The sequence below is a fragment of the Lithobates pipiens genome, unplaced genomic scaffold (genome assembly GCF_037356315.1).
Source record: "Lithobates pipiens isolate NorthernLeopardFrog02 unplaced genomic scaffold, aLitPip1_a1.2 Scaffold_13, whole genome shotgun sequence".
NCBI classification, from domain to species: domain Eukaryota; kingdom Metazoa; phylum Chordata; class Amphibia; order Anura; family Ranidae; genus Lithobates; species Lithobates pipiens.
This window is the reverse complement of record NW_027507718.1, coordinates 459,664,718-459,688,087: the sequence shown is the minus strand read 5'-3', so window position 1 is coordinate 459,688,087 and position 23,370 is coordinate 459,664,718. Positions and strand designations below refer to the sequence as shown.

The 23,370-nt window shown below is 43.1% G+C and overlaps 1 protein-coding gene across 1 annotated transcript in view; it reads left to right on the top strand.

Moving 5' to 3' along the window:
• Nucleotides 1-23,370, top strand: part of JAKMIP1 (janus kinase and microtubule interacting protein 1) — a 329,059-nt gene that overhangs the window by 287,784 nt on the left and 17,905 nt on the right. Inside the window, exon 20 of the mRNA XM_077477804.1 lies at nt 8,288-8,353. Coding sequence (XP_077333930.1) covers nt 8,288-8,353 — 66 coding nt within the window. The remainder of the gene's footprint in view (nt 1-8,287; nt 8,354-23,370) is intronic.

The window sequence follows — 23,370 nt, the reverse complement described above, 5'->3', positions numbered from 1 at the left end:
GGACCGGGCAAGAAGGGCATTAATCAGAGAGGCAGCACAGAGACCTAAGGTAACCCTGGAGGAGCTGCAGAGTTCCACAGCAAAGACTGGAGTATCTGTACATAGGACGACAATAAGCTGTACGCTCCATAGAGTTGGGCTTTATGGCAGAGTGGCCGGAAGAAAGCCATTACTTTCAGCTAACAAACTGGTATGTTTTGAGTTTGCGAAAAGGCATGTGGGAGACTTCCAAAATGTGCGGAGGAAGGTGCTCAGGTCTGATGAGACTAAAATTGAACTATTTGGCCATCAAAGAAAATGCTATGTCTGGCGCAAACGCAATACATCACCCAAAAACACCACAGAGAAACATGGTGGCAGCATCATGCTGTCCGGATGTTTTTCAGCAGTTAGGACTGGGAAACTGGTCAGAGTTGAGGAAAAGATGGATGGTGCTAAATACAGGGATATTCTTGAGCAAAATCTGTACCACTCTGTGTGTGATTTTAGGCTAGGATGGAGGTTCACCTTCCAGCAGGACAATGACCCCAAACACACTGCTAAAGCAACACTTGAGCGGTTTAAGGGGAAACATGTAAATGTGTTGAAATGGCCTAGTCAAAGCCCAGACCTCAATCCAATAGAAAAATCTGTGGTCAGACTTAAAGATTGCTGTTCACAAGCACAAACCATCCAACTTGAAGGAGCTGGAGCGGTTTTGCAAGGAGGAATGGGCAAAAATCCCAATGGTAAGATGTGGCAAGCTCATAGAGACTTATCCAAATCAACTTGGAGCTGTGATAGCCACAAAACGTGGTTCTACAAAGTATTGACTTAAGGGGGGTGGGTGAATAGTTATGCACATTGACTTTTTTCTGTTATTTTGTCCTATTTGTTGTTTGCTTCACAATAAAAAATAAAAAACATCTTCAAAGTTGTGGGCATGTTCTGTAAATTAAATTATGCAACTCCTCAAACTATCAATGTTAATTCCAGGTTGTGAGGCAACAAAACATGAAAAATGCCAAGGGGGGGGGGGGGGGGGGGGGTGAATACTTTTGCAAGGCACTGTAGGGAGTCTACACAGCTGGAACGTTTCAAAATGATGGTCAACCTTGTTTCCTGCATCAGAACCTGAGTGTACCCACTATTCCTCATCTCTGTATATCTTACCTAGCAGACATATTTGTTACTTTATAGCTCTACAATTATCTTTATATTTTCTAACATCAGAACTTCAAAACAATATGCTAAATGTTTAAAATAAAGGATATTTCTGTGTTTCTTACCGTGTGCTCAGATGCAGCCTGCTCCTATCTATAGGTTTTGTAGACACAGCGTACACCTGTATACATATGGTATGCAGACATTGTAATCAGCTTAGCTGGTTTGCCCTTGTTATTTCGTCAGTGTAATTCAGTTAGTTTGGCTGCTGCAAGGCAGTCCTGGTAGCCCAATAAATGTAGTCACAAGTGTAGCCATTAGATTAAATAATAGGTCTTTAAAGTCCTACACCTGTGTGCAAATAGGACAATAAGGGCTTTGTGCAAAGAGAATTCATTATTTTTGTGAAATTGCTTTAAATTAAAGTGTTGTGTATTGTGTGTTATGTTGAGAGCTGCTTGTTATGGGACTTAGTAGTCTAAATATAAAAAATGTTGAAATAAATTAATCACCATACTCCCAATTCCCCATAATAGTGTTTCCACTTACATAATGCAGAAATGTATAATATACACAAAAAATATATAAATGTGCCACCAAAAAAAAATAATAATTCCTTTTTAACAAAAAATGTGAATGTGCGATTCTCTCACCACTCTGCATACATAGCCATGAATAATATCTATAAGAATGTTATATACAAATTAAATGTGAAAAAAAGTCCAATTATAACTCCAAACAAGTGATGGTTTGACACCAAATGGGTGATTGTGCTTTTCCCCTCCACCAAAATATAGCTATGTAGCTGAATCACCAGAACATCATGACCCCTATTACAGGAAGTCAAACAGCGCTCTATATTTATCCTTATCTGACAGGCTTTTTTTTATCAGGCTCTGAAGTTAAGTGTCCCTGATGGACTCCTGATGATGAAATGCGTGCGGGACATCCGGGGCACATTACTTCAGCCAGTTGGATTACAGGTGGAACGCAAACCTGCATTTCCACATTTATTTTAAATGCCTATGCCTGTTCTTATCAGTGTAAATGCAATTTTTACACTGTATTCAAATTTAATCTACTACACTATGAAAGGTCCCACTCTTCTTCTCTACATATGAGTCATATGTAGAGTCTGTTTAAAGATGCAAGTTGTTTCTGGGTGCCTCAAACATCTTTTTCAAGACCTCTGCAATTCGCCCTGGCATGCTTTCAATCAAATTCTGGGCCACATCCTGATGGCAACCAATTTTCGCATAATCAATACTTGGAGTTTGTCAGAATTTGTGTTTCTTTTTCACCCGCCGATTGACCACAAGATGGGATTTTCCTGGCCATAGACCCAAAATATGGATGTTTTGTTCCCCAAGCCACTTGGTTATCACTTTTGCCTTATGGCAAGGTGCTCTGTAATGCTAGAAAAGGCATTGTTCGTCACCAAACTGTTCTTGGATGGTTGAAAGGAAAGAAGTTTCTCTTGGAGGATGTTTTTGTACCATTCTTTATTCATGGCTGTGTTCTTAGACAAAATTGTGAGTGAGCCCACTTCCTTGGCTAAGAAGTAACCTCACACATTAATGGTCTCAGTATGCTTTGGCATGTTGGCATGACACATGGCATGACTGATGGTAGCGCTCACTTTTTCTTCTCTGGACAAGGATTTTTTTCTGGATGCCCCTAACAATCAGAAAGGGAATTCATCAGACAAAATTACTTTACCCCAGTCCTCGACAGTCCAATCCCTGTACCTTTTGCAGAATATCAGTGGCTTTGTTGCTGCAGTTCTTGACACCAGGCTAGCCACCAAAAGTCTTTGCCTCACTATGCGTGCAGATGTACTCACACCTGCCTGCTGCCATTCCTGAGCAAGCTCTACACTGGTGGTGCCCCAATCCCCCAGCTGAATCAACTGTAGGAGATGGTCCTTGTGCTTGCTGGACTTTCTATTTCTATTCAATATTTGTGTCATTCTCCAAACTTTTGGCCACGGCTGTATACATATGGCTGAGGGGTAGGGAATGCATCTGCCGCCTATGATTGGCTGAGATCATCACTGTTGGGCTAGATTTAGAAGTGCGTCTAAACCTACCGGTCCACTGAAAAGTGATTCACTTTTGTATTACTTTTAAGAGGTGATTGACAGGTGATAATCACACATGTTTTAACCTCATTTTTTCCGAAACAAATGCGCTGCAACCCTGTGAATTGCATGCGATTGCAGGGCATTTACGACTCTTCCTCATTCACTTGAATAGGTCATGTTTAGAAGGCTTGCCACCTGCTGATCGTGTTAATTTGGATAGTTTTTACTGCAGCCACTAAACAAAGTATTGCAACCACAGAATGTGAACCCCACTGTTCCCTGCCATTGCAGTTCAAGGAGGGGTGGTTGGGGGATACTAAAAATGTGGTTCAACCACACGTTTTCAATGCTCCCCAACCAGACCTCTAAACTTAGCCTTAAAGTGGATGTAAACCCGATTCATGAAATTTGAGCTGGGCACATATATCTGCAGTGTTTTCTTATCTCTCTTCAAAGCACAAAGTCCCGTGGCCTTCTCCTGTTCCCTTCTTCTGTTATCAGCATGATAAATTCTGACAAGTTCTCTGACATGTGATAAAACCAGCCTGATTATCTTGACTTGCAGATTTCACTGAAGCTGACCTCTGCATATGTATTTTATATTTATTCCAGTGCTGTGTCTTGATTAATGATTTCGTTTCATTGTCATGCACAGTCTGATTGCATAGTGATCTTTCAAATGAAAGATCATTATATAAACACATTTGAGCATTTACATTTGCCCCAAACTACCTAAACAAAAGCCTCATACACACGATAGGACTTTGTACAAACTTTCCCTTGGATTTTTGTACAAAGGGCGTCGGCCCTGAACTTGTATTGCACACACACAGCAGGACTTTTTCAGCCAACTTTCACCAAATCATGTGTTTTTCCTGCTCTTTACCGCCACCTTTGGTCAACTTCTGTATTGTTGTCTGATCTTTTGCATTGGTTCTGAGCATGCCTGTTTGTACTTTGTACAAAAGTCCTATGGTTTTCTGTACACACGATCAGACTTTGCTCCATCGGACTTTTGTTGCCAGAAAGTTTGTCCGTTTGCACAGCCAACAAAAGTCTGATGAAAACCAAAAAAGTTTGTCCGATGGAGCATACACACGGTCGGATGTTGCTCCAAAACAGCTAATTTGCATGTTTGTTGTCAAAAAGTCTGATCGTGTGTATGGGCCTTTAGAAGAAACATGTTTTAACAGGAATATAATTTAAAATAATGTTTCTTTGACATCCATATTCTGTAGTGATTGTGTTGTTGCTGTAAGATTGAAGTTTTGTTCCAAGTCACTGAAATGAAAGAAGCCGTGGTGTTCTATGGAAGAGAATGAATATCACGCTGAGTGTCTGTCATAGCTTAGTGCTGTTATTGGATTAGGATTTACTCCTTTCAGCTCTGAAATAGAATTACCCCGCCACGTAATATCTGTAATCCACCAGACGCAGGAGAGAAACCTATCAGGAGGAGGAGGATCACCATTTTCACTAAATACCCATCACACAATGGCTCATAAAAAAAACTACTGCCAAAGATAGCAACATCAGAGCTGCTATTGGTTACTTGCCTGTAAAGACACTGGCCTCTGGAATGTCATCCTGATCCTGACTTTACTATGTGGTTAGCTGCTAATCTGGAACAATCGTGTAGGATGGGAGTTCAGACATTTATTATAATTGGGATAAAATTTGCCTAGTCCATCACTGGTACCAGTGGAAGGAATAGGGCCCCACTGTTGTCATCATTGAGAGGAATTATGCCCCACTGCTAGTGTCAGTGGAAAGAGTGATGCTTCATCATTGGTGTTAGTAGGAGGAAATAATGCCTAAAATCAATGAGGGATATAGTGGCCCAAGGACCGCATAAAGGCAAGCAAAGGGCCGCAACTGGCCTCTGGAATGTCATCATGATCCAGACTTTACTATGTGGTTAGCTGCTAATCTGTAACAATTGTGTAGGATGGGAGTTCAGACATTTAGTATTCTAGGGATACAATTAAAATGTTTGCCCAGTACCATGTAGACTTGTAGGTGTTTAAAGTGGAAGTACAGTGCATTTTCAGTAAGTGCATATTTTAAAGAATTATTGCAGTGTTCACCTTAGAGTAGAGCTCTCTAAACGTTTTAAACAATGGGCCAGTTTACTGTCCTTTAGGCTTTAGGAGGACCAGTTGGAGTAGAAAATGCCTCCGGCTTGGTGGTCAGTGGGAGTAAAAAAATGACATTGCAACTGTCAGGCGGAGGAATAGAGCCCCATCATTGGTATTAGTAGGAGGAATAGTGACCCATTGTTGGTGGCAGTCAAAATAAATTATGCTTTGTCATTGGCATCAGAGAAAGGAATAGTGCCCTTCATTGGTATGAATAGAAGGAATCGTGCCCCATCATTGATGTCAGTGGCAGGAATAATGTCCCTTCAATGGTGTGAGTGGAAGGAATTGTGCCCCATTATTGGTCTCAATGGCAAGAATGGTGCCCCATCATTGGTTTCAGTGGCAGGAATAGGGCCCGTTCTTTGGTGTCAATGGAAGTAATAGTGGCCCATCATTGGTGTCAGTGCCAGGAATAGTGTTCCAACATTTAAAGGAATAACATGTAATCCAACATGGAAGGAATAGGACCCCCCTGTTGTCATTAATGAGAGGAATTATGCCCCACTGCTGGTGTCAGTGGAAAGAATGGTGCTTCATCATTGGTGTCAATAGGAGGAAATAATGCCTAGAATCAATGAGGGGAATAGTGGCCCAAGGACCTCATAAAGGCAAGCAAAGGGTTGCATCTGGCCCTTGGGCCACAGTTTGGAGACCACTGCCTTAGAGGATAAGTCATTTTTTTTTAGCAAAATGCATACTAGTCATTCTCCCTAACACAAATTAGCCTAGTAAACCTCCACCAGACTGCTTATCTAATTGTTCATGACAGCCTTGATTCCTGTTTGTCTCCCACTGGATGAACCCATGCAACAAGAATAGGACCTTAGTCCAAGGGGTTCCAATATAAAAAGTGAGAGAGTGAAAAAAAATGAAATAAAGCCAGAGAGCAAAATATGGAAATAGAGAGAGGAGAAAGAAAAGAGAGAGAAACAAAGAACAAAACTGAGAGAGTGAGAAAAGAAATAGATGAAGAAAGAAGGGGCGAGAAAGATAGATAAGGAAAGAAAGAAAGATAGAGCCATCTGCTGCCTGAATAAAACATTTTATATTGCTATACGTTGTTTCATAATTTCCTATATCCTTAATCTAAATAGGTTGTACAACAATATAAGTCCTGACTGGTGGGATTCTTGGATGGTGAACACACTCCTTAGTGTAAGACCCTGCTGGTGGGGTTTGTGGAAGGTGAACATACTCCTCGATGTAAGACCTGGATGGAGGCATTCCTGGATAGTGAACATACTTCCTAATGTAAGACCTTACTGGTGTGGTTTCATACTCCTCAGTGTTAGACCGGGTGGTGGGGTTACTGGATAGGGAACATGCTCCTCAATGTAAGACCAGGTTGGGGGGGCTCCTGGGTAGTGAACACACTCTTTATTGTATGACTCTACTGGTGGAGTTCCTGAATGGTGAATATACTCCTCATTGAAAGACTTGGCTGAAGGGTTCCTGGGTGGTAAACATAGTCTGCATTGTAAGATGTGTCTGGTGGGTTTCCTGAATGGTGAACATGCTCCTCAATGTAAAACCTGGCTGGTGGGGTTTCTTAATGGTGAACATACTCTTTATTGTAAGATCCTGCGGGTTGGGGTTCCTAGATAAAACAACATAAAATGTTGCCACACTAAACATAGATATTGAATAAACAAGTGTCCATAAACTGTGAACAACTGGTGCTGTTCTAAATAGTGCAGATGAATTCAGACTGTTGGGACCTGCTTCTTGTCTGTTGCTATGCAATACATTTTGCAGGCACACAACAAGTTTTATTCAACTTTCACATTGTTTTTATTTTTGTATGTATTCATGGGGCGGTGTTACTTTCACTTCCTGTTTGTTGTCCAGAATAAGAAGTGAGGTCAAATCTCACCAACAGGGGACACAGACAGCCAAAAAAAAAAAAAACTGAGAGATTTTCTGGCCTATTTCCTCACTGAAACCCAGATTTATTTATACCCAATAAGGGCCCATTTACACTGGTGCATTTAAAGCGGAGGTCCACCCTAAAGTGGACCTTCCGCTCATTGGAACCCTCCCCCCCTCCGGCGCCACAATTGGCACCTTTCAGGGGGGTGCAGGTACCTGTACAGTACAGGTATCTGCGCCCACTTCCGGCGTAGATTCTGCAGAAGGTACGCCCCTTTCTGCAGAATCTACGCCCCTTTCCGAAGGTCCCCCGCTGCCTGCTGAGAAACACACGGATCCCAGAGACAGCGGGGACCATCCTTATTGTGCAGCGTGACTCGCGCATGCACAGTAGGGAACCGGGAAATGAAGCCGAAAGGCTCCACTTCCTGATTCCCATACCCAAAATGGCAGCGGCAGCACCCGAGAGACGATCGAGAGATCGGCTTCGGGTGCCGACATCGCGGGCACGCTGGGCAGGTAAGTGTCATTATTTTAAAAGTCAGCAGCTGCAGTATTTGTAGCTGCTGGCTTAAAAAAAACACAAAAAAAATGGCGGACTCCCTCTTTAACGTACACTTTCTGATGAGCAAAAAACATGGGCCTGAAGATAGTGTCTGTCTCCATCTCAGTACTGAAGTGTATTTTGAAGAATACAACTTACCTGTTTTTTAATGCATTTTAATGTATTGGGTAGCCCATAGAAGCCAATGATAATGCATCAAAACGCATATGACAACCTTTGTCATGTTGGCCGTTAAACCTATCCATCCCAACCATATAGGTTTAGGAGATTTTACATGGACCTACAGGTAAGCCTTAATCTAGGCTTACCTGTAGGTCAAAGTGGTTTGTAAGGGTTTACAACCACTTTAATGTCTGAATCTGATAGAAAAACAAGCTGTTTCTGTAAATAATAATGTCAGAAAGTACCAGATGAATGCCTTTGTTACTGTTTGTTAAAAAGACAGTGACAGTGATAATAATGCATGTTGTTTCTTTACATTTTCAGAGAATCCGTGAACTTGAAGATAGGATAGAACTTCAAAAACGACAGCTGAAAGAAATAGAAGAAAAGGTAAAGGAGTGTCACTTGCACATTAGTGTATTAAGCATTTGGCGGTGTAAGTGATGTGATGTGTCTGGGCGGGTGGTGTGTAATTTACTAATTAGACCATTAGAATGCTCTGAGCAAAGCACACATTTAGATCCGGAAAAATATCATTAAGCCAAAGCAGTGGTGACAGTGTTACAGAATGTCAGGGGAATAGATGTGACTTGCTTACAGAGCCAGGCTAGTAACCCCACACTTCCATATATTAATTGAAAGAAAGATAAATGCTATGAGATGTCCACACTGAACTGCTTGTGAATCGTTCTTATTATCTTCCGTATGGCACTAAAAGAGACATTCTATTTATAGAAAATTCTAACTTACAGTGGGGAAAATAATCATATAACCCCCTGCAGATTTTGTATGTTTGCCCACTTACAAAGAAATGAAGGGTGTATAATTTTTATCATATATGTATTTTAAATGACAGAGACGGAATATCAACCAAAAATCCAGAAAAATAACACATGATACAAATGTTATAAATTGAGTTGCAGTTTAGTGAGTAAAATAAGTATTTGATCCCCTACCAATACAATAATTTCACAGATTGGTTTATAGTATGTGTTTATGTGGTACACAGATTAGTCCTGTGAATTTAAGAAGGTGCTCCAAACGACAAGTGGTTATGTGTAAAAAGACACCTGTCCACAGAATCTCTTTTTTCCATTCAAACCTCATCATCATAGATAAGACCAAAGAGCTATCAAAGAATGTCGGGGACAAGATTGTAGACCTGCACAAGGCTGGCGGTTAGTCTACAAGTCCATCAGCAAGAAGCTTGGTGAAGGAGACAACTGTTGAATTTATTATTCGTTATTGGAAGAAATACAAAATAACCATCAATGTCCCTTGGTCTGGAGCTCCATACAGGATTTTGCCTTATGAGGTAAGGATGATCATGAGAAAAGTGAGGGATCAACCTAGAGCTACATGGGAGGAGCTTGTAAATGATCTCAAAGCAGTTAGGACCACAGTCACCAAACAAACCATTGACAACACAATATGTCCCCATGGATTGAAATCCTGCAGTGCCCGCAAGGTCCCCCTCCTCAAGAAGGCACATGTACAGGCCCGTCTGGAGTTTGCCAGTGAACATCTAAATGATTGAGAAGGATTGGGAGAAAGTACTGTGATCAGATGAGACTAAAATTGAGCTCTTTGGCATTACCTCGTCTCACTGTGTTTGATGGAAGAAAAAAGCTGACTTTGACCCTAGAAACACCATCCCTACAGTCAAGCACAGAGGTGGAAACATTATGCTTTGAGGCTGTTTCTCTGCTAAAGGTACAGGTGGACTTTGCCCCATTGAGGAGCGAATAGATGGGGCCATGAATTGTAAAATCTTGGATGAGGACCTTCTTCCCTCAGCCAGCACACTAAAGATATGTCGTGGATGGGTCTTCCAGCATGACAATGACCCAAAACATACCGCTAAGGCAATAAAGGAGTGGCTCAAGAAGAAGCACGTTAAGGTTATGCAGTGGCGAAAGGGGTGTAACCGGATGTATAGCGGGGAGGACGTGTGCCTGAAGAGCTCCCGGGTCTCAGTAATATCCTGGCCTTTTATCCTACCTTTTCGCGGGTTGTGTCCTTGCTCCATCCCACTGGTAAGTATCCACAACTCCTCCGCGAATAATCCAGCATGCCATCCAAGCAATGACAGTGCAGCGGTATCAGCAGGGAAGAAGCCGCCTCCTCAGTCTCAGCCTCAGGAAGCCTTGTGCTTCTGACACCATCTTGGATAAACTCCACAGGCTGCTAGCAAACATGGAGATGTCGGCGAACCTTGCTGTTTCACAGTCTCAGACTGCTCCTGGCCAGGCAAGGGACACTGCTGCTATATTGTCATAGAACAGAGCAAAGCCTCTTTAATGGTCCGTATTGACTATCTGACGGCTGAATGTAATCACAAGTTCAGGGGCCAGCTATCTGAGACAGAGAGCAGAATCTCAGCAAATGAGGATATTACCACACACCATGCTGACTCTCTATCCTCTCTTCAAAGCACAGTGCGGATGCTGGTAGCTAAATCTGACGATGCAGAGAACCACATGAGAAGAAATCATGTTAGGGTGTTGGGTTTGCCAGAAGGGGCAGAGTGTGATCGCCTGGCTGAATTCGCAGAGGCTTTCTTCAAGACCCTGCTGAACCTGACGGAGGTCTCCCCGACTCATGTGGTGGAAAGAGCCCATAGGGTCCCCACAGGCCGCTACATGGCAGGAGCCTCACACAACCTTTCCTTGTGAGGTTCCTTAACTAAAGAGGCCCGCAAACACCCTAAACTACCCTATGAGATGAGCCAAACACCCCCCCCCCCCCAGTTCGGTTTGCAGCAAAACATGCGAACAGGCAAAAAATTTGTACAAACACCATTAAAGTCTATGGGACACGAATGTGAAAAATCAAAAGTGCTAATTTAAAAGGCTTATGTGCAAGTTATTGCCATAAAAAGTGTTTGGGGACCCAGGTCCTGCCCCAGGGGAATGCAGAAAAAAGTTTTAAAAACGGTTGATTTTTTGGGAGGAGTGATTTTACTAATGCTTAAAGTGAAACAATAAAAATTAAATATTCCTTTAAATATCATGCCTGGGGGGTGTCTATAGTATGCCTGTAAAGTGGCGCAGTTTTACCTTGTTTAGAACAATACCACAGCAAAATTAAATTTCTAAAGGAAAAAAGTCATTTTAAACTGCTTGCGGCTGTAATGTATTGTTCCCATCAATATTGATGAAAATCATTGAAAAAAACAGCATAAGTCCCTGCCCAGTCCATTACCAGGCCGTTTGGGTCTGCTATGGATATTAAGGGGAACCCTGCACCCAAATTTAAAATAAAATGGCGTGGAGGGCCCCCCAGACACTATATACTCTGAACAGCAGTATATATACTATATGGCCTGCCCTATATACTATGCAGAGAATTGGGCCTTAGGTGTTGGTGGTACCAGAACACTGTAAGCCCTCACAGTGACTGTTGGTGAGCGCAGGAATGGGCCCTGCTGTGAAATACTATATCAAAAATTGTAATTACATGCCCCTGTTAAACTGGGGCAGAAAAATTGGGCCTTTGGTGGTGGTGGTACCAGAACACTGTAAGCCCTCACAGTTAATCTTGTTGTGCATAAGAACGGGCCCTGCTGTGAAATATATCAAGATTTGAAATTACATGCCCCTTTTAAACAGGGGCAGAAAGATTGGGCCTTTAGTGGTGGGGGTGCCAGAACACTGTAACCCCTAAGTTACATTTGTTGGGCGCAGAAACGGGCCTTGCTATGAAATATTAAACAGGCAGAAAATTGGGCCTTGGGTGGTGGTGGTGGTGGTGCCCCAACACTGTAACCCCTCACAGATACTCTTGTTGGGCACAGGAATGTGCCCTGTGTAGAAATATTATATCAAAAATTGTAATTACATGCCCCTTTTAAACAGGGGGAGAAAAATTGGGCCTAGGGTGGTGGTGGTACCAGAACACTGTAACCCCTCACAGATACTCTTGTTGGGCGCAGGAACAGGCCCTGCTGGGAAATATTAGATCAAAAATTGTAATTGCATGCCCCTGTTAGAGGGGCAGAAAAATTGGGCCTTGGGTGGTGGTCGTGGTGCCCTAAACCAAAAGTAGGAATGAAAGCTAGCATCATCAAGATTGAGGAGGAATAGGATAGTCAGCACAGGCAATCTTCAAGGGATACCACATCCATAAAAAATTCAATCAGTTACATCAGCATCAGGTGCTTGATAGCTGCTGATCCAAGACTGATACATTTTTATGAATGTGAGCCTATCAACAGGGTCTGCGGACAGGTGCACTCTTTGATCCGTTACAAACCCTCCAGCAGCACTGAATGTGCATTCAGAAAGCATGCTGGATGCAGGACAGGCCAGTAGCTCAATTGCATAATGAGCAAGTTCTGGCCAGTGGTCCATCCTCAAGACCCAGTAACCCAGTGGATGCTCTGTTGGAAAGGTCTCCAAGTCTGCTGTTGTCCCTAGATATTCCTGCAGCTTGTAATGCAGATGCTGGCAATGGTTGCATGAACTGATCAGACCTTGGCACTGAGAACTGAAAAATTGTTTATAGACATCGTTTAGCCGACCACCTTCTCCACCGCTCTTCCTCTGACTGAACGAAGCCTCAGCAACACGTTGTCCAGCACCAGGAAATTGTAACCTCCCAGGGTCTGGAAATGCATTGCACAAACCTTTCTTCAAGGCCTCCTGAAGATGTTTCATCCTCTGTCCCCTCTGGGAAGGCATGATGAGTTCTGCAACTTTACCCTTGTAACGTGGATCAAAAAGGCTAGACAGCCAGTAATGATCCTTGATACCATAAATCCTAGGGTCCTTTTGCAGACTTAGAATCAGGGAGGCTATGCAGCGTAAGTTTGCAGAGAGCTGAGTCCTCTGAGTCACTAAGGATCACACTAACCAGTCATGTACGACTCCTTGGGTTTCTGGGGACTGAAAACCATTCCTTGAAGACTGCTGCTGAATGTTATCTTCCACGTCTTTGCTGACGCAATCCTCCTCCTCCTCTTCTTCCTGTGTGTTTGGCGGGCCCGCAGGAATGCCAAACACAAAATGCCAAGTCGTCCTCTTCCTCCCGCTGTTCTGCCTCAAGTGCCCTGCTCTGCACTCTAGCTCTCTCTGTGGCTACCGGAAGTCTCCTGTGGAACAGGATGCCGGGTGCATGGAGAAATTAGAGATTACTACCATCCAGACTGCAGAGATCTAATGTGACTCCACTGGACTCCCCTGTGCCTGATAACCATAGCCTTACATGTGAGTGTTTTAATGCATTTGGCTATTAAATTCAAAACAGTCTTACTAAGAGGTGCCTGTTGCTTTGTTTTTTCTCCTCAACCACCTTTGAGCCTGCAGCTGCAGCTCTGGCAGAATCTCTGCCCCAGTGTGGCTCCTGTCCCCCAAGCAGACCAACTCAAGCACCGCATGGCATCTTTTTGCCTGACTGCTTGGTTCAGAGGACAAATCTGCAGAAGAGGCCATAAAGGAAGAAGAAGAGGAGGGGGTGGAGAAGAGAGCTGTGAAAGAATCACCTCTAGCATTTTAGAGGCATGGTGGCAAGCTCCAACAATATTGAACCCTGTAATGCATCCTTCCCAGCTGCCAGCAGAGTTTCCCAGTGCACCTTGAAGAAAAGGTAACGTCCTTGCCCATACCTGCTGGACCATGAGACAGTGGTAATATGCACCTTAATGCTGACTGCCCTGTTCAACGAGGCCAAAACATTGCCTTCCACATGCCCTTAGAGAGCCAGAATGGCTTTCTGTGAAAAGAAATTGCATTTTGGAACCTGCCACTGAGGTACAACACATTCCACAAATTCACGAAAGGGGGCAGAGTCTACAAGCTAGCATTCAGACGCTGAGCATGTGGATGGCTGGGACCGAATTTCTTATTTATGGTTCAGCAACTGGGGTAGGGAAATTTGCCTGCTAAAATCAGATGGTGGTGTACTGCTAGCAGATTGGCTGCAAGTACTTGGGACACCTATTGCTTCACCTTCATTCCTCTCAGTGCAGGTTTTTGAGAGGACTGTAGGTATAGTGGGGTTTGAGATCCCAGATGAGAAGCAAGGAGAAGTCCGCCTTTTTCTTTGATGTGGGTCTTTCAAGTGCTGCTGCCAACGGACTGCATGGCAGGTCGTCATAAGTCTAGTCAAGCATGCGGTGCCCAAACGGCTGTTGTTCTGGCCACACTTGATCCACTTCAGACATAAGTTACAAACCGCAACGGTGCGATCTGCTGCACACGTGTCAAAAAAGGCCCACACCAAGGAAATTTTAAAATCAGTTGGGAGTCAGCAGCTCTATGGTGGGATGCAATAGGGTGGCTGCCCTTAAGCTGCCCCCTAGAGGACATACTGCCTTATTGAAGTTGTGCCTCCTCCTTCTCCTCTCGGGCACCCAAGTAGAGTCAGTGACCTCATCATCCCCTCCCTCCTCGTCACAGAGCAAACTTGGCAGTATGCTGCAGCTGGGGGAACATGACTGCCAGTTTTTTTTTCCTTGGGCATATCCTCTCTCTAGGCTCACTTTACTCCCATCCTAAACCTGGCAACCAACATCGGAGCCTTCAAATTCTCCAGCAGCATGTACCCGACACTGTGGTTGAATAGTTCTGGCGACTCCTCCGTCCATGATGGTGGGGCTACGGAAGGAGTGACTGTGGACAAGGAGCTGGTGGAATAGGCCACTTTGGTAGCTGCATTGGAACGCAAACTGCTCTGAACCCAGGTGACAGACGATGAGGAGGATGAGGATGGCTTTTTTATCCACTCCACCAACTCTTCTGCATGTTCTTGGTCAATAACACGGCCAGCAGCAGAAAAAAGGACAAGCGTTCCCCACGGCCACCTGCAGAGGATGCACCATGTCCACGACCAGCACTGTTGATTGTATGCACAGAGGCTGCTTGCCCTCTTTTAGTGGCCTGTGAGCATCTGCCTCTCCTTGGTGGCCTTCCGGACATGATGTATATTTTGTTTTGCAACACCACATTACACTGTATTAGATACTGTGTATACTGCCTGCACTGTATTAGCAATTGTACTACGGCTGCACTGTATTTTGTACTCGGTACACCACCAGAAGTGTAGTAGAACTGTACACTTGTATTAGATACTGTATCAGCAACTGTACTATGGATGCACTGTATTTTATACTGTGTATACCACCAGAAGTGTAGTAGACACTGTACACACTGTATTAGATACTGTGTACACCGCCTGCGCTGTATTAGCAACTGTACTACGGCTACATTGTATTGTGTACTGTGTATACCACCAGAAGTATAGTAGACACTGTATTAGATACTGTGTACGCCGCCTGCACTGTATTAGAAACTGTACTATGGCTGCACTGTGTTGTGTACACCACCAAAAGTGTAGTAGAAACTGTACACACTGCATTAGATACTGTGTACACCACCTGCGCTGTATTAGCAACTGTACTACAGCTGCACTGTATTTTATACGGTGTACACCACCAAAAGTGTAGTAGAAACTGTACACACTGTATTAGATACTGTGCACACCGCCAGAAAACTAGTAGAAACTGTAACTGTATTAACGACTGTACTACTGTTTTTCACTGTGTACACCACCAGAAATGAGTAGAAACTGTACACATTGTATTAGATACTGTGTACACCACCAGAAAACTAGTAGAAACTGTACAACGGCTGCACTGTAATGTTGTCACGTACCTGGTGGCTGAGCCCACTTATGCAGGGAGCGGCTTATCGTATATCTCTGGCTTGAGAACCCCTGATAGAGCAGACAGAGGCTCGGGAGTGCAAAGGGGCACAAGTGCCTAACAGGTAGCATGTGCAGGGGCTGATCCGACTTCTGATATGCTGTGAAGAGACCAGTTGCGGACTGGAGCAGGGACCCTGTAGGAGGCAGGAACAACAGGAAGCTGGAAGCTATGCTTGGTAAGAAGGTGTATTGTAGTCCAGGAGAAGTAAGCTGGTAACTGAAGACTGCTGACAGCAAGGAGGTATAGCAGTTCAGGAGGATCAGCAAGGAGGACCAGACTGACAGCTGGAGGCAGCAACAACTAGGAGATGTCCTGTAGTCCAGAACACAAGCGGGTTTCAGGCAGGCCGGGTCATACACTGGTGGGCAGATACGGTACAGGAGCAACAGGCAAAGCGTAGTCATGTGGCAGGCCGGGTCAGTAACAGGCGGGCAGCGAAGGACCAAGAAGCAGGCAAAAGAGACATCAGGAAAAGCAGGAATAAGAGACTGGCAGCAAGCAGGGAAGGTCAAAGACAAGCCCGATAACAAGAATCAGGTAAGCAGGATAACAGGCAGCAAGGGGTCTCAGGAATGCTGTAGACCGGACAGCAAGATGGCATGGTAAGTCTCCTTTAAATAGTGCTTCTTGGCGCCAAGTGCTGTCCCACGGCACCCGTGCGCACCTGCCTAACTCCTCTTTTAATGGGAACTCTGCTCACAGATCTTCTGCTGTCAGCCAGATTGCTAGAATGCATTCATTGACAATTGTGTACTGTGTATACCACCAGAAGTGTAGTAGAAACTGTACACATTGTATTAGATACTGTGTACACCGCCTGCACTGTATTAACAACTGTACTACGGATGCACTGTATTTTATACTGTGTACACCACCAAAAGTGTAGTAGACACTGTGCACAATTTATTAGATACTGTGTATACTGCCTGCACTGTATTAACAACTGTACTACAGCTGCACTGTATTTTATACTGTGTACACCACCAGAAGTGTAGTAGAAACTGTACACACTGTATTAGATACTGTGTACACCACCAGAAAAGTAGTAGAAACTGTACTACAGCTGCACTGTATTGTATACTGTATACACCATCAGAAGTATAGTAGAAACTGTACACACTGTATTAGATACTGTGTACATCGCTTGCACTGTATTAGCAACTGTACTGTGGATGCACTGTATTTTATATTGTGTACACCACCAGAAGTGTAATAGACACTGTACACACTGTATTAGAAACTGTGTACACCGCTTGCACTTGATTAGCAACTGTACTACGGCTGCACTGTATTGTGTACTGTGTACACCACCAGAAGTATAGTAGAAACTGTACACACTGTATTATATACTGTGTACGCTGCCTGCACTGTATTAGCAACTGTACTACGGCTGCTCTGTATTGTGTACACCACCAGAAGTGTAGTAGAAACTGTACGCACTATTAGATACTGTGTACACCGCCTGAAGTGTATTAGAAACAGTACACCACAGAATGCACTGTAGATATAGGCTACACTAAGTGCAGTGTGTGTGTGTGTGTGTGTGTATATGTATATATGTATATATATATTGCCTTGCAAAAGTATTACAGCCTTTAGTTCAATTTTTTTTTTAATCTGAATTATATGTGATGGATCAGAACACAATTGTCTAAGTTGGTGAAGAAAATTAGAAAAATATACATAAAACAATTTTTCAGAAATAAAAAAAATTATAATTGTGTATGTATTCACCCCCTTTGTTATGAAGCTCATAAAAAGGTCTTTTGCTACCAATTACCTTCACATAATTAATGAAATGATGTCCACCTGTGTGCAATCCAAGTGTCACATGATCTGTCATTACATATACACACCTTTTTGAAAGGCCCCAGAGGCTGCAACACCTAAGCAAGAAGCACCACTAACCAAACACTGCCATGAACTCCCCAAACAAGTAAGGGACAATGTTGTTCAGAAGTACAAGTCAGGGTTAGGTTATAAAAAAATATCAAAATATTTGGTGATCCCTAGAAGCACCATCAAATCTATTATAACCAAATGTAAAGAACATGGCACAACAGCAAACCTGCCAAGAGACGACCACACACCAAAACTCACAGACCGGGCAAGGAGGGCATTAATCAGAGAGGCAGCACAGAGACCTAAGGTAACCCTGGAGGAGCTTCAGAGTTCCACAGCACAGACTGGAGTATCTGTACATAGGTTGACAATAAGCCGTACTCTCCATAGAGTTGGGCTTTATGGCAGAGTGACCAGAAGAAAGCCATTACTTTCAGCTAACAAACTGGCACGTTTTGAGTTTGCGAAAAGGCAACGCTATGTCTGGCGCAAACGCAACACATCACATCACCCAAAGATCACCATCCCATTTTTCAGCAGTTGGGACTGGGAAACTGGTCAGAGTTGAGGGAAAGATGGATGGTGCTAAATACAGGGATATTCTTGAGCAAAACCTGTAGCACTCTGTGTGTGATTTGAGGCTAGGGCGGAGGTTCACCTTCCAGCAGGACAATGACCCCAAACACACTGCTAAAGCATTTGAGTTGTTTAAGGGGAAACATGTAAATATGTTGAAACGGCCTAGTCAAAGCCCAGACCTCAATCCAATAGAAAATCCGTGGTCAGACTTAAAGATTGCTTTTCACAAGCACAAACCATCCAACTTGAAGGAGCTTGCGCAGTTTTTCAAGGAGGAATGGGCAAAAATCCCAGTGGTAAGATATGGCAAGCTCATAGAGACTTATCCAAAGCGACTTGGAGCTGTGATAGCCGCAAAATATGGCTCTACAAAGTATTGAGTATTTACGAAAGGCAAATCCACTTTGCACTGCAAGTGCACTGAAGTGCAGTCATACTAAATCTAATGCCGCATACACACGATCAGACTATCCAGCGGACAACCCACCGGACTTTGCAGCGGAGGTCCGCCGGACTTTCCGAACAACCTGCCCACACACGACCGGACTTTTCCAACGGACCAGGTCCGGCTGACAATCCGCCAGACTATGGCGCGAGTCCACCAGACTTTTGAAATGAACGGACTTGCCCACACACGGAGTAAAGTCCGTTCATTTTGAAAGTGGCTCCAGGTAGACGGAACTAGCAAAGGAAGTCAATGTCGCCGCCTCCATCGGCAGGATTGACACCTCACTAGCCCCGTCACCTGGTATGGATTTAAAGGGGAACCCCTATGCTGAAAAAATGGCGTGGGGGTCCCCCAAAGTCCATAGCAGACCCTTATCCGAGCATGCAGCTCGGCCAGTCAGGAAAGGGGGTGGGGACGCTTCTATCTCTTAAAACACAAAAAATGCAAAGGGGGTGAATACTTTTGCAAGGCACTGTATATGCATACGTACATCTATCTATCTATCTCTCTCTCTATCTATATATATATATAATCTGTGTGTATGTATGTATATGTAGCGCTGATATTTTTGCCTACTAATGCTTTAATATGTAAACCTATGGACAATGGTATAACTTAAAGGGAAAACACTGCGCTGTGATAGAAAAAAGCTAGAGATAAATGAGAGTCAGCAGCTAACACTCAAACAAACAAAGTTCAGTGAATATAAGGTAACAAATAGTGTAGCGCTAAATAAGTGAAAAAGTGTCGGTAATAAAGCTGACACTATACCGCACATAAATGATAAAATGTGCAATTACGTGAGAAAATTTAAGTATTAGTTCACAAAAAATACAACATAAATGTAAAAGTGTGTCGATACTGAAAGGTATCAATAACTAAAAAGTGAGTCCCAGTGAAATAGTCCACATATATTGGATAGTAAACAAATGTTGTTAATCTTCCCAACGAGGAGATCAGGCAATGTATGAATCAGATAAAACCAGAAATAACGGCTTGTCTGGAGTGGCTTAAAAAAATGGTTAAATACTCTTACCAGAGAGGATGGACTCATCTGTCATACGACGGCTGAGTCAACAGCGCTTGAGGGCCAGAAGTGGAACCAATGGTAAGTTGGTAGTAGTCCAAGCAGGTGGCTCAGCTGTCTCCAGATTGGGAGGACTTACAGTATTGAAAGGCTGTGGTATACGTCTCTCAGGGCAACAGGATCCGATTATTCACATTGGGGTGCCAACCCCAAATGTAGAGGATAGTCAGCAAGTAGGGAAACAAGGGGGGAAAAAAAAGCTCCAAATGGTGCAGATCAGATGGTAACCATTGGGTTTATTTAAAAAAAAAAAAGGAATTGGCACACCACATTGCTTTTTTATGTTTAAAATATTTTTTTGTGATCACATGTCATAATTTTGTTATAGCTTTTATGACCTTTCTTAAAAAAATAAACCCAATGTTTACCATCTGATCTGCACCATTTGGAGCTTTTTTTTTTTCCCTTGTCTCTGGTAAGAGTGTTTAACCATTTTTTGAAGCCACTCCAGACAAGCCGTTATTTCTGGTTTTATCTGATTCATACATTGCCTGATCTCCTCGTTGGGAAGATTAACAACAACATTTGTTTACTATACAATATATGTGGACTATTTCACTGGGACTCACTTTTTAGTTATCGATACCTTTCAGTATCAACACACTTTTACATTTATGTTGTATTTGTAGTGAACTAATACTTAAATTTTCTCACGTAATTACACATTTTATCATTTATGTGCGGTATAGTGTCAGCTTTATTACCGACACTTTTTCACTTATTTAGCGCTACACTATTTGTTACCTAATGGTATAACTTAGTATTTGGCGCCATCTAGCGGCAAAAAACAGGAAATGGACTTGGATGATTTTTTCTTTCTGGAGCAATGCCAGGTGACCTACCCATGATCACCCTGTACTGAAATGCATGCTGGGTAGGCTATAAAAGGACCCCGCGTGGCCATCTTAGGTCTCTTCTGGACGCATAGCCTGCCTGCCTGTGAGGAGGTCTCCAGAGAGCACAGCCTACAGCCACTGCGGAGCGCAGCAAATACCGACACTGTTATTCATATGATTGCTGGAGAGAGTGACCGGATCAGGAAGGATCCAGAGACAACTGTCGGAGGCATCAGAGGGATCCAGTGCATCTTGCAGAATGGAGCGGTGTGATGGAGCCGGCCGGCTAGAAGCAAGACAAAGTGCACCGGAACTGAACTGCTGTATTCCTTCAGATCCAGTTGGTGAGTGGGCTGTGGCCCATAGTATATTACACACTTGCGTACAGTTAGACTTCTATACAGAGGTGCTGGGACCTTTAGTCCCACAGAGGAGGACCTAACAATGACTGACATTAGGCAGGCCTAAAGCCTACCCCTCATTGCATTTTAGCACTGTGTCATACCAGAGGCAATAACTGGAGTATCTCACAGGAACAGTTCCAGGATCTCTTTTAAGTTAACCCTTACTCTCTTACTTCTTGGATTACAAATTATTACAGACTTTTATAGCTAGCAGAAGAAAGAAGATCAAAGACTGTAATGAGTACTGCAAGGCCTTGCACCTTTATTAAAGTAGGGGGAGCTCCCTTGTAGTTGTGTTGTGCCATATTTGTATATTGTCTAAACCATCTGTACTGTCATGTTATGTTGATATGACAGTGCAACTATTGAGATTAGTACTTTAACATAACCATAGTAAATATACGTTTTGGTTAAGAACTTTGGTGTGGAGTATTGTTCCTTTCTCAATGGAGCCATTGGACACCCAGGTAGTAACAAAGGTATACTGTTATTACATTGTATATTGTGGGGTTATTCTTCACCATTAGCTCCACACGAACCTTGCATTACAGCTGTGTTAAAGGGACTGAGCCAAGTCAGTGGGGGTTCACTAGCAGAGTACAGGCCCAAACAAATTCAGCAGCTCCTTCGGGGATCAGTGCAGTGCTACATATATATATATATTATTATACTGCCTGCACTGACTGAATATAGAGTAAACACTGAATTTATAGTCTATGCTAAATGCAGAGTATATATATATATATATATATCTATATCTATCTATCTATCTATCTATATATATATATATATATATATATATATATATATAGATATATATACAGATAGATACAGTGGTGTGAAAAAGTGTTTGCCCCCTTCCTCATTTCCTGTTCCTTTGCATGTTTGTCACACTTAAGTGTTTCGGAACATCAAACCAATTTAAACAATAGTCAAGGACAACACAAGTAAACACAAAATGCAATTTGTAAATGAAGGTGTTTATTATTAAAGGTGAAAAAAAATCCAAACCATCATGGCCCTGTGTGAAAAAGTGATTGCCCCCCTTGTTAAAACATACTATAACTGTGGTTGTCCACACCTGAGTTCAATTTCTATAGCCACACCCAGGCCTGATTATTGCCACACCTGTTCACAATCAAGGCATCACTTAAATAGGAGCTGCTTGACACAGTAAGGTCCACCAGAAGATCCTTAAAAGCTACACATCATGCCGAGATCCAAAGAAATTCAGGAACAATTGAGAAAGAAAGTAATTGAGATCTATCAGTCTGGAAAGGGTTATAAAGCCATTTCCAAAGCTTTGGGAATCCAGCGAACCACAGTGAGAGCCATTATCCACAAATGGCGAAGACATGGAACAGTGGTGAACCTTCCCAGGAGTGGCCGGCCGCCCAAAATTACCCCAAGAGCGCAGCGACGACTCATCCAAGAGGTCACAAAAGACCCCACAACAACGTCCAAGGAACTGCAGGCCTCACTTGCCTCAGTTAAGGTCAGTGTTCATGCCTCCACCATCAGGAAAAGACTGGGCAAAAATGGCCTGCATGGCAGAGTTCCAAGGAGAAAACCACTGCTGAGCAAAAAGAACATCAAAGCTCGTCTCAATTTCTCCACAACACATCTTGATGATCCCCAAGACTTTTGGGACAACATTCCGTGGACCGATGAGACAAAAGTGGAACTCTTTGGAAGGTGTGTGTCCAAGTATATCTGGCGTAGAAGGAACACTGCATTTCATAAAAAGAACATTATACTAACAGTAAAATATGGTGGTGGTAGTGTGATGGTCTGGGGCTGTTTTGCTGCTTCAGGACCTGGAAGACTTGCCGTGATAAAAGGAACCATGAATTCTGCTGTCTACCAAGAGATCCTGAAGGAGAATGTCCGACCATCTGTTCGTGTACTCAAGCTGAAACGAACTTGGGTTCTGCAGCAGGACAATGATCCTAAACACACCAGCAAGTCCACCACCGAATGGCTGAAGAAAAACAAAATGAAGACTTTGAAGTGGCCTAGCCAAAGTCCTGGCCTGAATCCTATTGAGATGTTGTGGTATGACCTTAAAAAGGCCGTTCATGCTCGAAAACCCTCTAATGTAACTGAATTAGGACAATTCTGCAAAGATGAGTGGGCCAAAATTCCTCCAGGACGCTGTAAAAGCCTCATTGCACGTTATCGCAAACGCTTGGTTGCAGTTGTTGCTGCTAAGGGTGGCCCAACCAGTTATTAGGTTTAGGGGGCAATCACTTTTTCACACAGGGCCATGATGGTTTGGATTTTTTTTCACCTTTAATAATAAACACCATCATTTACAAATTGCATTTTGTGTTTACTTGTGTTGTCCTTGACTATTGTTTAAATTGGTTTGATGTTCCGAAACACTTAAGTGTGACAAACATGCAAAGGAACAGGAAATGAGGAAGGGGGCAAACACTTTTTCACACCACTGTATATATATATATATATATATATATATATATATATATATATATATATACACTAG